This window comes from Sinocyclocheilus grahami, unplaced genomic scaffold (genome assembly GCF_001515645.1).
Source record: "Sinocyclocheilus grahami isolate Dianchi unplaced genomic scaffold, SAMN03320097.WGS_v1.1 scaffold1677.1, whole genome shotgun sequence".
Classification (NCBI taxonomy): domain Eukaryota; kingdom Metazoa; phylum Chordata; class Actinopteri; order Cypriniformes; family Cyprinidae; genus Sinocyclocheilus; species Sinocyclocheilus grahami.
Window position 1 is genome coordinate 102,377 of NW_015506856.1, and position 16,780 is coordinate 119,156.

The 16,780-nt window shown below is 39.8% G+C and overlaps 1 protein-coding gene across 4 annotated transcripts in view; it reads left to right on the forward strand.

The window, feature by feature from the left end:
* Positions 1–15,161, forward strand: part of LOC107571978 (protocadherin-19) — a 52,437-nt gene extending 37,276 nt beyond the window's left edge. For all 4 annotated transcript variants that reach the window (XM_016258377.1, XM_016258380.1, XM_016258379.1 and 1 more), the window contains exon 5: positions 14,310–15,161. In XM_016258377.1, coding sequence (XP_016113863.1) covers positions 14,310–14,869 — 560 coding nt within the window. In that variant the 3' untranslated portion in view covers positions 14,870–15,161. The remainder of the gene's footprint in view (positions 1–14,309) is intronic.
* The last annotated feature ends 1,619 nt before the right edge of the window (positions 15,162–16,780 follow it).

The following is a 16,780-nucleotide window of genomic DNA, read 5'->3' on the forward strand; positions in this document are numbered from 1 at the left end:
TATATATTACCATGTAATGAAAAAAAATCTTGCAAATATAAAAGTACATTGCTAAAATTAAAAATCAATCATTCTTTTGTTTTAGGATCAGTGGAAATATTGGCAGGGACAGCAGGAAAAAAAAAATTAAATAAATACATTTGCGAGCCCTGTATGGGTCACATAAATTACAGATCACACACAGAGAACTAGGAAATTCATCCAATCAGCGGAATGTCATCAGTGCCGATGCCGAGCTGAACCAGACCCTCATCCTCACAGCCTCTCTTTTTGACAGGGATTGGATTGGACTGTGTGGCGAGTGCTGCCAAAAAGTGAGCCGCGATCGGTAGGCAGGCGGTTTAATAGACGGTAGGATGAGATCCCTGCTGGCATGAAGCCCACAGCACCCACAACTCAACTCCATTAACTCCCATTAGAATAGCTCAGCTCGCTTCACTAAAACTCAACATTCCTGATCCACGCTTACGGACAAAACTGCATGCGTGTCCACCGAAATGCGCGCTGATTAAAAGAGTGGACTGCACTCACAAAACACGCCCACGCTTATACAAACACGATAATTTGTTGCACACATTATTTACTTTAGCAGATGTGAATTGTGCATTGCATTTTGTTTTTTGGACCGCTGGGGTTCACTCACTCAAGGAAAGATTAGGAATAAACTCTGCAGCAGTGAAAGAAAAAAAATCAGCTGTCTCCTGACAAGTACATTGTACCCAGCAGTTTTCTGTCCAGAATACAAAGAGACATTTATCACTGCAGCTGGGTAGAAAAGAGAGAGGGGGGTGTGAGTGAATGAGAGAGAAAAAAAAGAGGAGAAAAAGATACAAGGGAGAACCGGCTGCTCTGTCACGGGGCAGTGTGAGAATTTCTTTTTTAACCCCCTTTATATTAACACAGCATGCATCCGACTGCATTGAAGCTCTCCCCCATTCCCTTTCCCTGCTATATTTCCAGTTTTGTCTTCATACAACCCATCATGACATTCCATTTCTCCCATATAATGTTTCATCCTGAATCGAAACAGTAAAATGACGCCTCCTGCTCGTCAGAGGTAATTACAGCCATTACGAAAAGGTTAAAATGCTGGGCAGCTGGCCTTTCTGTATCCTTCCACTCTGATTTATATTAATTTGCCCTAGTGTAAACGTGAAATAATCGGCTGAAATGCATATGCAGACATACCATCAAACAGGCAATGATTGATAGAGTTCACAGGCATGCCTTCATCTCCTCACTCTTTCATCCTTCTGTTCTCACTGCATCCTCCCTCAGCCTACTGCAGATGATCTCAGTCGGTTAAAATTCAGTTCAGTTTCCTCCTGCATAGAAATTACTTCAGCTGGGCATATTATCAGCTATTAATGAAAGATTAAAGACAGGAACTGGTGAGTGAGGAAAACAGACCCTGGGAGTCTCTTCACCTTGCCCAATGGCTTCATCTCTGTATAAAGCCAGCTTCACAACGCAGAAAACCTCAGCAAACCTTTTACGTGCAAATACCCTCCTTTTTTCTCTCAAAGCAGTCAGCTCTCCCAAGAGCTTAGGCAACCGTTTTCCTTAGAGAAAAAAAGACAGTGTGGTGTGCATTCTGAATGTGCCACTGCAACAGACTTTGTTTTCCTTCATGCCTCACCTATGGTCTGTTTTCAAGGCTTTCAAAAAGTGGAGATTAAACTCAGTCACTCTATCCTCTGGGTAGCCAATTAACCTTCATGGTTTTTGGGCCCTTGCCCCCAAACCCCTTAAAAAGGAGGATAAAAACTAATGGGGGAGGCTGGCTGTTAAGTTTAATGGGAGACAAGGAGGCCTCAAAATGTGTTTTTTAATGAGGCTCCCCTGCTCTCGTGCACTAACCATTAAAGGGTAGGCTGGAATAGGCTGCTGCACTGCAAGACGAGATCAACATAATCAAATGGGCTAAACATCGCAGCAGGTGCTCAGACCCTTTTTTTCTTCCAATGTTGAAGGATAATATGCAATCTTGCTCATTATTTCTGTCACATTAACGTCACAAAAGTTCTAAAAAGGCAGCCTAATATGTCTCCATCCAAATCTGAGCTGTCACTTACATGATTTGAATTGGTGATAGATCTCATTTAAGGTCTCATTTAATCTCTGGCCTTTATTGGATCATTAGCCGCCATGCCGTGCTCCTCTCTTAGGCTTCAGTAAACCACAATTAAAAATTTATAGATGTAAACAAAAAATGTAATAATGGGAACTTAATTTTCAAAGTTTGGGGTTGGTAAGATGATGGAAGTACGCGAGGCTCACCAATGCTGCATTTATTTGATCAATATCACAGTAAGAAAAGTATTATTGTGAAATATTATTACAGTATAATTTTCTATTTTAATATATTTCAGAATTTATTCCTGTGATAGCAAAGCTGAATTTTCAGCAGCCATTATTCCAGTCTTTAGTGTCACATGAATATTTAGAAATCATTCTAATATGCTGATTTGATGCTCATGAAACATTTAATATTATTATTATCAGTGTTGTAAACATTCATATTTTTGGAAACCTTGATAAATTGTTACAGGTATTTGTATTTGTTTTCATAAATACAAAGTTCTCAAAACCCCAATCTCACTGACCCAAAACTTTTGAATAGTAATGTACGTCCACAAAAATAAATAAATAAAAATAACTGAAAATATTCTTGAATAAAATTCCTACCTTTTTTAAGTGTGATTCATGTGTCCTAATACTTTTTGCAGCCACTTTATTGCATAAATCCAAGCTGCCCACCACTGCAGTCCAGCACCGCCCCAGTTGAGCTGGAATTGTGAAAGAGCACAAGAGGTGACTGGGGACCATCAGTAGGGCTTCTTAAGACTAGTGGCTTTTTCTTCTGTCATGGATAAGGGCATTTAATGTCACGGCCCTGCATGTGGCCAGGAGTGGGCACCAGGGAAATCCAATTAACTTCAGTCACAGCAACACTGCCCACATTGTGACCCACTAACTTCCTTTGACTCAACTTGAGTCTGACATTCATCTATGCTGTTTTTCTTCTTATTTGTGATCTCAGGGATTTCACTGAGGAATATAAGTCTCTGCTCGATGCATGACTCATACTTTCTTTAAGGTAATCTTTTGCAGCATATAGATGAGCAATCACATATTATGTCCCCTCCCCACCGTCTGGCTGCGATTCAAGGCAAGGTCTGCTGCCATTTCAGCTGCAGTGTTGCTACGCCTGTCAGTTTTGCTCAGTACAACACCGTGTTTTGCGATGGTTGGCGAGAACTGCTGTTTTTGGGCATGTGGGGAGTGAAGACTATTGAAATACTAATAAAAAGGGAGACTGTAAGTGTCCATAGGGATGTGAAAACAAATCGGGGTGTGGCGTCCCTGGTGAGAGGCCAGACGGTTACCGACTTGCACGGCTATAGTGCACCTGGACCTGGGTTTCGATGCTGTGTATCGCCTCGGCGGTACAATAAGCATCAGGTGAGCCAGCAGGGCTCCTCCTATTGGCTGTCAGCTCCTGTCATGCCGAGCAATGATGAAATGATGGGAGGCGGCTCTTCTGTTACAGGTAGCACTTTCCTAACCGTCTTCATATATGCATAGGTAAATTAAGTCTTAACAAATGGGATGTTAACAAGCAGTCAGAATGTGTGCAGTCTCCCTGAAAAGAAAGAATGTAAAAGGAGAGAGGCAGAAGAGGCACGTGGGAAATAATGAGGGAGTTGGTTAAAAGACGCAGACATGGGCATGAATAAGAGAGTGAGAAAAAAAAGAGAAAGACAAAAGAATGAAAGAAAGCGAATGAGATAGGCCAGCTTGAAAAACAAGATAAAACAGAATATAAAACACATAGCCAAGGCTGACACAGTGAACATGCCTGAATGAGAAGGCACACTGCATTAATTATGTAACAAGAGTCTATGCAAGCAGGCTGCTCGCATACGTCTCACAGGGAATGACAGTTTGGAGATATTAGTATTCGGCTGATGCATTTGGGCCCAGCTGTTGAAGAGAAGACACATTGATTTTAGGCACTCATGTTGCATTGTGTCCAGGTGTGTTTGTGTCAGTCTTAGCTTGACAGGAACAGGGCATCGGCTTTATTCCCACTGAATAAAACAAGATGCTTAAAAACTACTTAAAAACATTTCAATAGCACAATGGGAGGAAGATGAAGCAATAGCAGTCTGTGGGAGAGGAAGTTAAGGTTTTTAAGTTAACTCTTCTTTTTGGGCTTTAAATAGCCACTTCTGCTTTGGTCAATCCATGAATCATATAGCTTTTGATGATGTATATATTATATACATTGATACATAACATGAATCATTATATACACTACCGTTCAAAAGTTTGGGGTCAGAAAGATACTTTAATACTTTTATTGGATACATCCAATTGATTAAAAGTGACAGTGAAGACATTTATGTTCAAAAGACTTCTATTCATTTATTTTTTTACCAGTTTAAAATATACTAAAATATAAATTCTATTTTGTTATTTTAAATTGTAATATTTTACTGATTACTGTTTTTACACATTTGTCTGAATTAAAATGGCCAGTTATAATGAATTATTCTTTTTATTTTACTCAACTCAAATAAAATGCAAGCATTAATTGAAGAAAAAAGAACTTAAAAGAGGGAAAGTCAAGAGACACAGATTAAATAGAAGAAAAACTGTACATTCATCCACCCACAAATCTATTTTTGCCACCCCTGCCCTGAAGCCAGTTATATTCTCTAGGCTGGAAGCTTTATGAATAGCAAATAAAGCCCTAATAGAGGAATATCTCATAGGCTTGCTTCAAGTAAAGAGACAGGCCTGCAGATTGCAGAGGGGTTCGCTGACTTCGGCAATGTGCTTCTCACAGATGATTTAATTCACTGCAGCCAATGAGTTTGCATCCTCCTTTTCACTCCCTCCTCCCCAAGCATCCAAACCCTCAACCCCCAAAGCCCAGCCCTTCCCCTTACAGATGTAATTTACTCTCTGCTTTGTCCCTCTCGCTCTTCTCAGACTCAAGGGTTTCTGAGTAAATTAGCTACATTGCTCGGTCAAGCTTAAGCACAGAATGCAGCATTTGTTATAGTATTTAAAGATGTCCTCCACCAACCAATCCTTTTGGAAAAGAAGAGCCGGCTATTGTGACTGGCTGCCTTTGTGTGCGTGCCTCTGTGGCTGCCAGATCTATGAGTCGGGTTAATTTTGGGGCTGCCATTAGAGAACTCAGTGGTTGAGTACCACTACAATGGCCTTATCTGTGCTTGTCCAAAACTAATGAGCTAATCTGTAATTTCCAAACCCACAGACATAAAATCCTGTTTTCTGTCAAATATTTCCCCATGTTTTATATCAGTGGCCTCTAAGAGGTCGCTTGACCCTATGTTAGCAAGCTATCTACTTCTCAGGCCATGACACTATCCAGAGGAGAGCTATATGGGTGCAGTGACACGGCAACAGGGAGATGATGTTGGTCTCTGGCCTTCCTCAAGGGATTCTAACTCTTTAGCTCAGTTCAACTCCACATAGTGGCTCTGAAGCTTTGGTTTTCTATACAATAAAGAGCAGAAAGTGGAAGTTACCATGTGGAAGTTACCATGGAAGTGTACATCCTTCATAATCAACCTTTTAATTTCAATGGTTAAATTTAGGGATGCACCGATACCACTTTTTCCAGTACTCGCCCGATACCGATACTTTTATATTTGGTACTTGCCGATACAGAGTACCGATATTTTTAAATTTACCAATACATTTTTAAAATATTGGGTACAGAAATGAAAAGAATATGTATAATGTTAGTTGGCTAACTTCATTTATCAAATAGATACAGTCAAACCAAAATGTATTCAACATTTCTCATAGTATCACAGTTTATTCGCTATAGTTTAGAAAGTGGTAATAAAATATGACAAGAACTCAGAGTTAAACTGTCAGAACAAATTCATCTTGATAATATCAGACAACTTTGATAGAAAGGTATGTAATGGATTACAATCAACCAAAAATGATTAGACAACTGTTAGTATGACAATATTTACACAACTATCAATACTTAGTCGGGCAACCCTTAGCCTTAATGACAGCCTGTAGTCTCCTGGGCATGCTGTCATCCAGGTTCATGCAAACCTGAACTTCAATTATTTCCCAGACTTGGTCTGAATAATTTTTGGTCCCAAATTATCAGTTTTACTGGTAGTCCACAGTATGAAGAATATTTGGGTATAATATGTCACAGTTCACTTTATTCTGCTATCCTCACTTACATAAATTAACTATAGTGTCCTGCACCCACTAGTAAAAAAATATAAAAAATTATATCTGGTGTCTGAATAATTTTTGGTTTGTCTGTATATTCTTCAGTTATTTTCACACTTAATTATGCCCATTTAAAATGTATTTTACAAGTTTTTTTTACTTTCACTGTTCATTTATTGCTCTATGGTACTTCATTTTTAATTTAATAGCATTAGAGCTGCTCCATTGGAGCGGCTCAGTGCTGTAATCACGCAATAATATGCTGTAATAATGCAGGGAACCACTCGTTATAAATCTCCTAACTGTGATATTTTCAGAAATATAAGGCGCGTTTTTTTTCCATCGGAAATGTGTTGCGATTTATATTCCAAAGCGACTCATATAATGCAGAAACACTTGCGAAGCAAGCAAAACATGCGCAACGCGCACACATATTTGTATTGTGCAGAATGAGAGGGACAAGAACAGTACAGTCTAGTGCATTTCACACTGGCTGATAGTTTCACTTTCGCCATAAAGTCGTGTTATGCTTAAGGTTGAAAATAAATGATGTGTATAGCAAATACCCCTATACATTTAGTTTTATATTTACGATTTAGTTTTAATCCAAATTATGTGTCTGCTAAGTGAGCGAACATCAAAAAAGATCATGCAACAGAAGTACGCTCTCTCTCTCTCTCTCTCTCTCTCTCTCTCCTTACCGTTATGTAACTTGTGCATTGGTTTACTCACTTGTTTTTGACAACCGACCGAACTACAAACAGTCTGTGAGAAAGGGATATTCGTTCGACAAGCTCACGCATCTGCTCCGCCGCGCACTCAATACACTCAACGTGTTTTGCTTATCAGCTCGCGCACATCAGCTATATAGGCGTTAATACTGAATGTTTAACATTATATTAATTGCATACATATACTTCGTAGACATCCTTAATATCTAATAACTCCATTCTGCTCTCTGTTGTTCTGTTGTCAGTGTTTCTTTGTCTGAATACGGCACTTGTCACATGCTGTGTGGCATCAGCGTTTGGTATCGGGGCATTTTAACTAGTACGAGTACGAGTACGAGTACAGGAGTTCAGTATCGGGCATGATAATGATACCGATACCAGTATCGGTATCGGTGCATCCCTAGTTAAATTAAATCAATTTCAGATATACAGTAGACAGTCATGACTAAACTATTCTTTTGATGTCTTATCCACAAAATGGCTCCACGTCATCACATGCTAATACTTTCAGCTTTAGAATTTAGTCACACATCTTGAAAAAAATTAGGCTAAAAATAAAGGCTACTATTGACAGCCATAGTTTTAATATTGTCATTTATATATCTAATAGTACTCTAATAGTGACTGTAAAAAGATAAACTGTTAGCTGAATAGAAAGTAAATATTTTCCAGATAATGTTTTACACAATTTATTTTTCACCGTATTAATGGGTGTTTATACATGAAAATATATAGCTATTATATTATATTATTATATTAGGGATCTCTTGAAAGCAAACCATAACATTTGGTGGTCTATGGTATCAAAATCCCCTGACTGAGTTCATAAAAAATGTTGGCAAGCAATGGATCACAACAGGAGAATCTAGCTGTATATAAAGTGCATTTGTAACAATTATGCCGTAATGCTGTTTCAAACAAATAAGGCTGCTAAACCATCTCTCACCATAAAGTAAAGAAATAGATTCTAACTGTGTGAAGTACATGCTCAGCTCATTACTACAACATCAAGCAGTCCATTTGCTAACCTCCACCCTCCTCTTCTCCAACATAAAGCAGCTTATTTTTTTTGCTTCAAAGTGATTCATAATACAGCATCACAATGTCTTTTTCCCTCATGCAGTTAGTCACACAGCTGTTAAGCAGATACTGTTTGTACCAATCTATGGCTACCGCATTGTTTGTCAGCACCAGTTTAGAAATTCATTCTTTAACTAGGACCAGGCACAGAGGGTCTGATGGGGCGGGAAGAAAGGCGGAGAGACATATTTGGAGCTGTGGCACTAATTCACACAAAGGCAGCGGTCAAAAAAGAACAGTGTGGTGGTAAACCACAGATATAAGTTGAGCTGTCAGTGTGCGTTTGAGACTAAAGGACTGCAGATGGCTTCACTGAAGAGACTGGCTGTCAGACACACTTACCAGAGCTGGGTAGACCAGACCCTGATTTACTTCATGATAAATTGACTGGTACTAATGTTAAGACACAGAAGCAGGCACAGGAAACCCTTGATTTGCCATCCGTATGACAGTCCTTAACAAGGCTAAGCAGCGAGTATAATATCCTCAAAAATTAATATCCGAGTCAAAGGAAGATGGAGGACATCAAGGTCGTTTTCCTGACGGAGTCACAGAATTGAGGGGAGAAGACAGAGAGAAGCAGTTATACGGGGGTAAGACAGAAACAGACTAATTTTCCGAATGGTGTGAAAGAGGGAGGGAAAGAGAAAGACAGGGAGCGAGCAGATGGAGTGAGAATGCTGGAGAGCTGCTCTAGATGGCAAGGTCTCTGCACCGAGTGCCGTCTTCGTGGCTCAGTGACGCATCCTCCTCCACTGTTTGTAAAAACAAGACCATCACACTCCATCTTGTGGTCCCGCAGGGCTGAGGGCTCTGATTTATGGTGCACAGACTGAATTGCCTGGCTGGGATGACAGCAGCACTTGGACTCTCCCTCGTGGGAAGCCCCCAGCGTCTGCCTAGCTTGTCAGAGCCTGTGCATGGCAGCTTGCGATAGTGTTAGAGTGGAGACAAGGTTCCCAACATGACCCCCATCCTGGACTGATGTGCCACAAAGCCACGCAGGATCTCCTGGCCACTTCCTCTGCCTGCAGCGAATGACTTGAATGAGATGAAGGATGCTTGCAAAACATTTATTCAGATCACATATATCCAAATAAACCTGACATGCCATTTAATGATTCACCTTTTACAAAGAATAGGCAAGCAGAAAGGTTCAGAGATAATACATAATTCTTCCATTCTCTTCTAAAGAGTGTTTGGAGATCAGTTTTATTATTAATATAATTTAATTATTTATTACTATTATTAATAACAGTAAATAGTCAATTCAAATAAATAAATAAAGTACAGATGTTGACATTGTTGCTGTTTTATTCTTCTTTCTAAAGTCTGGCTGGAAATCATATTTATTATTATTATTACACGTATTTTCTCTCATGCCATGTCAGTATTTGCCCCACCTGCAGTGAAAAGAAATAAATAAAGTGAGCAGCAAACTGATGTCTGCCCTCTCACTCTGGCAGATTATTTCTCACAGGAGCTGGCTGCAGCTGTATTGTTTCATCAGTCTACACGGAACAACAATAGAGAGAGACAAACAAGAAGAAAAATATGCTTTTTGAGGCAGAATGTGTCTAAATATGATTTATATGATATTTATGCTCAAAACCACATCAAAACACGTTCACGTTTAATATAGTTAATCTTTAAACCATGCATCATTGTGTAGCTCAGAACAGTTTGATTTATTAGGAACATCTTGCTTGTTTCTTCGGCTGTTTCACCTTGTTCCTCAAAGAAATGATGTTCTTTCCCCGAGCACGTAAATCCAAAGTGACTGAATAGTGTCACTGTGAAAACTGCAGGGCCCCGTGGTTGCAATTACATCCCCAGTCGCAGAGTGTGTTTGAGAGGATGTGAGTATACCCACTCTCCCTCATATAGTCTCTGAGCCCAAGCCTATTTAAACAGGTACATTAGCGACATTTTCTCTGGCCCTCTCTCGCTTTACAGCAACACTGCGAACCTCATGCCTGTATTTTTGGAGAGGAAAGAAAGTGCGTTTTCCAAGGAGGAGCATAATATCTTCCAAACAAGATGAAAGTCTGGCAGTGACACAAAAGATGTTCAGAATTTTTTTCCAAATTAAAAGCCATTCCCTTTGTTTTAGGTATGCAACACTCAGCCCACCTAAATCGAGCTCATTTAGTCATATTTATGATAACAGACATTTTTAATAAATTAAAACCCCACTTTATGGAGCAGTGTTGTGCGAAAATTAGAGTTCAGGAAGCTGAATTAGAATTGGAGTGACAGAAAGAGAAATGTACTGATTTTTTTCTGCAATTCAAAGCAATGTAACAAAGGTAAATTTTGGGAAAAGTGTTCCATTCATCCATCCTTCTATCCTATCTGTCCATATATATCTATCTATCTATATATCTATATCTATCTATCTATATATATATATATATACATTGTATAATTTCAGTTCACTTAAATCCTACTTCCATTCAAATGACAATCCTGTATCCTGTTTGCTACATCAGCTCATATTAAGGATGTGAATTGGAATTTCCAAGGCATTCTCAATTCAGTTCTGAACGGCGCACAACCCTGTTATTGGTAGAGAGCAATGTGCAATCTTTTACCTGCCATGTCTAACTTCAAACTCGCTGTGACCACTGACCTGCGGTCACCAGGGCTAAATAAATGAGCTAAGGTTCATTCTCCACCTCATTAGGGGCAGATCTGCTTGGGCTCCTCTCTCATGAAGTAAACTGATGTTGTTCTACTGCACGCTGACAGCAGTGTTGGGTTTTAATGAAGAGAGCCTTTGCATTACAAGTGGCCCTATTTATTATTCTTCAGCCTTGCAGAATGCAGATTGTGGTACACATATTTAAAACACCTTGTGCATTATTTCATCCTCCAAAAATTAAACCCCAATATTTCCGATATGTCCGCACTGCTGTGGGACTTTCATCCCTGTGACATTTTTCATGAACTCTGCACTTTACTTACAATTGTGGAATAGTGAGAAAACATAGAAGCTTCCGCCTCCAGCCAAAGCCAAGACCATAATTAGTAGGGTTTAAATCCTAGACAGCAAATGTTCCCTCTGACATAGTGCCCTGGACTGTATTTTAAGTCGTTTCCCGAAACTGATTGGCAAGCGTATTTTCCTGATGACTTTCAATAGACATTCTCCATAGACGGCCCGTCTGCCTTTCACTGCTCTCTTCTGCACAACTCAAAGATCAGCTGCATTGAAGCTTTAATTGCTTCATTTGTTGGCATTATCTCTCGCAGGGCAAAAAAAGATAGGAAGAGATCTTGTTTTTTCAGGGGTTGACAGGCTGTCATGTCTTACTGCAATTTGTTATATGGTTAGCACAGACCTTTGAGAGAAACATCTGTGAGTTCTGTGGATAAACCACTGACAGGATGTGAGAGAGCTGTTAATGGCATTCTGCTTTCACTGCAATGTAATTTACATGAGAATCGCTCCACAGGAGACCCCATAAAGGACAGAGACTGAAAAAGACGACAACGTCCAATGTACAGTATGTACGCGTCCCTCTCATCATAAAAAAATGGGAATTGGAAAATGCACTCTCTCTTTTTTGAGCGTTGCCCATTCAAGATGTGAACACGATTTGAATCTTGTTAAAGTGCCTCCTATTGATCTGCAGGATGCAGATAAATCCATGCTTCTGTAGAAAAGCAGATTCTTATGAAATGAAAGGAGGAATTCTGGGTAGGCAGACTGTGCCTTGGCAGGTGTGGTGTCCTCGGCAGTCGCTTGCTGTATATGTGGAGAATGGTGAGACTCACCCTTGTTGCTATGGTGATAACACTGACTTTTGGTGATGAAAAGCCCTTTCAAGATGTGGACTTGTGTGTGTTCGCAGGGCTTGGTAATTATGGGCTGAATTTGAGCCACTTGAGATACCGTAGTCGATCCAGAGGTTTACTTTCCAATTTAGTTCTTACTTTTTCAATTTAATTTCTCCATTCTCCCTGCTGCTCGCCTGAGTTTTAGTATGAGGAAGCATGCGTGCATGTGTGTGTGGTGGTCTGGGTGTGGATGTTGCTGTCTATACTGTATATGTGGGTCAAATCGCTCTCATAATGCACCGAGACAGAGATACACAAAGACACAGGACCTCTCATCTTCTCACATGTGCCGCAGGAGATCTGAAGTGTCCCCAGACTTCAGTCAGTGATCTGTCAATCTCATCAGATCACATTTTAAAAGAGTGACAGATTTGGCAGTGGTAACACTCCGATCTTTAAATATTGATTCAGGGCCCAAAGCTGTGTTGTACCTCAGAGTTCTGAAAGAGCAGATAATTAGTGATTTTAATTGGATAATCCGTCAAGCTCAGAGTGCCAGATGTAAATGTGTGAATCCTTCCCACAATCTCTTGCTGTCACTCAGGGCTACAAGTGTGTAGCAATGTCTCAACACTTGGGCTGATTTAGCAATAGGGAAGCTGACAAAATGTGTCAACAAACATCTGTGTGGTAGATCCTCTGACTATTTTTATTGACGGGGTGAGAACCTGTCATGATTTGAATCATTGGGCAACAATTAATCAATAATAACAGGTGTCCACTGGCTTCACAAGTACTGCAAGCTCTATATCAACATTCATCAATGTGACTTTGGAAAGTCATGCTTAAGGAATACACCTATACATTACTATATCAGTTATTGATTTAAAAAAGATATACCTCTATCACTCAATATTGTATATACTGTTTATAAGAAACATTTCAAGAAACACTTCTTATTATTAGCAATGTCGAAAATAGTTTTTGCTGCTTAACATTTTTTGGAAACTTATACACTATAATTCAAAAGTTTGGGGTAAGTAATGTTTAAAAAAAAAGAAAAGAAAAGGAAAATAAAATAAAATAAATTAACATCTATTCAGCAAGGATGCATCTATTTCAAATTGATCAAAAGTGACAGTAATGACGTTAACAATGTTACAAAAGATTCACATTTCAAATAAACACTGTTTTTATTTTTTACTTTCTATTAATCAAATAAATCCTGAAACGGTTTCCACATAAATATAAAGCAGCAAAACTGTTTTCTACATTTATTATATTTTTAATATAACTAACGGTCTTATTAATAAGAAGCATTTTATATATATATATATATATATATATATATACATATATATATATATATATATATATTCATATATAGAATTTGATATGATATGATATAAAATGTTACCTACATTCAAATAAGAATTCAGATGCCTAAATAAACTTCATTTAATATCTGCAATTTATTGGTTATCAGATATAACATTAAAAATAATTAGTATTATCGCTCTTGATCTGAATTTTAATAACAGTGAATCCATAATTACTCCTATAATTGTTCTTATTTATTATATGAGTGGTGCATGTGGAAACAGCAAACTGAGGAAGCGATTTTGTTATGCAAATGCCATTTGTGTATATTAGCAAACATTTAAGCAGAGAGAGTGCCCTTGTCTATCCAGATGGCCAATAATGAAATATGTATGGAGTCAAAAAGACTCACACAGAAAGCTGTTTTGGGTTGACTGCTAATAAAAAGAGAGCTGCCTTTATTATTACAGATGAATCTCTTTTAAATAAAAGGGAAGAGAAAGAGGCAGACAGCTTCTCAACTTGAGCGAGAGAGAGCTTGGCTTTTTTTGTTGTTATAATGATACAAAAAGCAGCTTGAAAGCCCTTTCCTCCAACACAACAAAGGACAGATCTGTATTTATTCTGGCTTAGACAAATCTTTCTTTTTTTAAAACTCCACAACAGCTTTAAAACATCATTACATATTTATAACTGCCAGCTAGATGACAGAGATGTAGCACAATGTTCAGCATTTAACAATGAGGCTACTTTGCCAGTGTCCCTCACTGTGAAATCTCTGATTGCACTGTCTAAACCCTCCTTTCATCAAGCCTGGCAACAGAGTGAAACAATTACTCACAAGATGGGGATCCACTTTTGATTTAGCAATGCACCCTTTTAATGATTTATTAACAGGCTCTCGAAAGTTCTAGCATTAAGACTTGTTGAAGCAGTAGAGCCAGCTTACGTAAAAATTGAGCGGAGCTCTTCACCATGCCATGGTCTTTTTTCCCCCCATATCCAGCTCTGACGTGTACTGAAAAGATGAAAGCTCCAAAACAAACTGTGCCTGAAATCCATGAAGGAAACCACAAATAAGCAGAAGCTGTGCAAATGGCACAGTTTAGAAAACAAAACTAACTCTTACTTTCTCTCTCTCTGTCTGTGCAGATCAGTCAGAGGGTTTCCACTGCCAAGATGAATGTCGTATCCTGGGCCACTCTGACCGCTGCTGGATGCCCCGGGTGCCTGTGCCGGCAAGAGCCAAGTCTCCTGAACACGGCCGCAATGTCATCGCTCTGTCTATCGAGGCCACCACCGTAGACGTACCTCACTATGAGGACTGTGGCACCACCAAAAGGACTTTTGCCACCTTTGGCAAAGACGGGCCAGATGAGGAGCGGGCCGAACAGAGGGGCAGACGGCAAACGGCAGAGCCGGCCGTCTGCAGCCCCAAGACCAACGGCACCGTGCGTGAAGCCGGAAACGGCCGGGAGGCCGTCAGCCCCATCACCTCCCCAGTGCACCTGAAGAGTCCCCAGTCCAAACCATCCTCCACCTACAACACGCTGAAATGCAGAGACGCAGAGCGCATAGCCAACCACAGCCTGCTGCGGCAGCCGGAGGGGAAAGACAGTGAGCCGGCCATGCGGGAGATCAACACGCTCCTGCAGGACGGCCGTGAGAAGGAGTCCCCTGGCAGCAAACGGCTGAAAGACATTGTGCTTTAACGGGCTCCCACGTGTACACAGAGCGCATACACTACTACGAGTGTGTGTAAACGTGTGCGTGTGTATTTTTGTGTGCTTTTTGCGAACGTCGAGCCGAGCGGGCCTGGGGAAGGGAGACACATGTGCAGCACAATGTATTCTCCAGTGACCGAACAAACTAAGCTGAAAATGTGTCTGCGAGCTCAGACTGTCATCGTGGCTTAGTAGTAACAGCAATGCTTGTACGTTCTTCGCAATTGTTTTTCCGCAGTGGACAGGCTGGTTACTGTGTGCTGCGTGACACAATCCACCCTGCTCTCACATCTTACCCTTAGAGGAGAAAGACTTCCAGTGCACCGCTGGTGACACCTAAGTACAGTCATGCCTTGTAGACTCTAAAGAGACTTCTAACTTTCTTCTAATGCCTTCTTTGGTATGCAGTTTTTGCTTCAGCTGCCAAACCGCTCACTGTTCCCGAAGAGGACGTGGGTCTCTCTGATGCTACAGGTGGCGAGACTCTTCCCGTCTAACATGAGCAGTCCGACCGCGCTGTCCGAATGAGGCAGAGCGCACAGAAACACTCCTGCAGATCTCATTTCATTTCAGTGGCTTCTCACTGGTCTGATAAGACTACCCTTCTCTGTTTCCCTCAAGACATACCAATGTCAGCAAACCATGCGGTCGTAACAGTGCTTATTTTTTATCACAGACGGAGCTAAATGAAGTTGCGCTATCAGCTCAAGCTCACCGAAAAACTGGAATAGGGAGAGACCGATCCCCCAGACTTACAGACAGATATATATATATATATATACGGATATAAAGAAGAAGAAAAAAACATCAAACTTGTTGCTTTTGAAATCTCCTGTGCCCTTTCCTGATTGTAGCCAGTGGAGCGCAGTTTACTAGAACTTCGTGCTCTGGTCTTGTACTTTTTGGGATTTTGACTATGGGGCTAGGATAGAAGGGGTCGTCACTTACGTCTTGCTATGTGAAACTCTGTTTAGGGTTTACTACTATCATTTTTAATAATCTGTTGTTATGTGACAATCCCTTTAATGTTTTGTTGCGAAAGTAAAAACTGAAAAAAATAAACATTGGTGTTCAACTAAAGCTACAGTAGCGTTTGTACACAAACACAAAAAGGAAAAAAAAAACATATATGCCAAAATATATTTTATAAATAATTTAAAATGTATAATGAGGATATTTAATGCTGTGTAGTTATTTTATCAGTAAGTTATACTTGAAATTATCTGGCTTTTTTTCTTTATTTGTCCCCTTTTTATTGACTATGTTATTCCTTTTTTTTTTTTCAATTGATCTTGAATTTTTGTTCACTGTGTTACCCCTGGCAACTGTTGATTGCAATCTACCATGTTGTAAAAGAGTTTCTTATTGGTCAGTTCTTGTGCCATCAAGTTTCTGTGTGGGCAAAAAAAGAGAAAAAGACAAAAAAAAATCAACACCAACAGTAGTGTGTCAGTACAATGAGCTTAGAGTGAGATAGCAAAAGAAACCAAAAAACTGCAACAAACATTACAATTTCAAGATAACAGGTTGTTGTTTAATCTTAGTACTCAAGTAAGGGTAAGAGTAACACTACCATTCCAAGTCACTCAAGGCAGTTCCACTCATTTCTGAAGTGTTTGAGAGGCGCTAAATGGATATAAGTTACACGTAAAGCAAACCCAGATGCTCTGAGACAGACTTGCTTTGCTATCTATCATCAAGTACAGCCCTCCATTTTTCCAGATCATTTAAGAACGCTGTACCAAGCCCAACCAAACAAGTTAGTTTTTTCTGTAAGAGAAAGAAAGAAGAGAGAAAAAAAAACAGATTTGGTGGAATTGCCATACCGGGGAACGGAGAGAAATTGCTAAATCAGTTTCTTTGCAATACTTGTGTTATAATATGGGAAGTACAAACAGC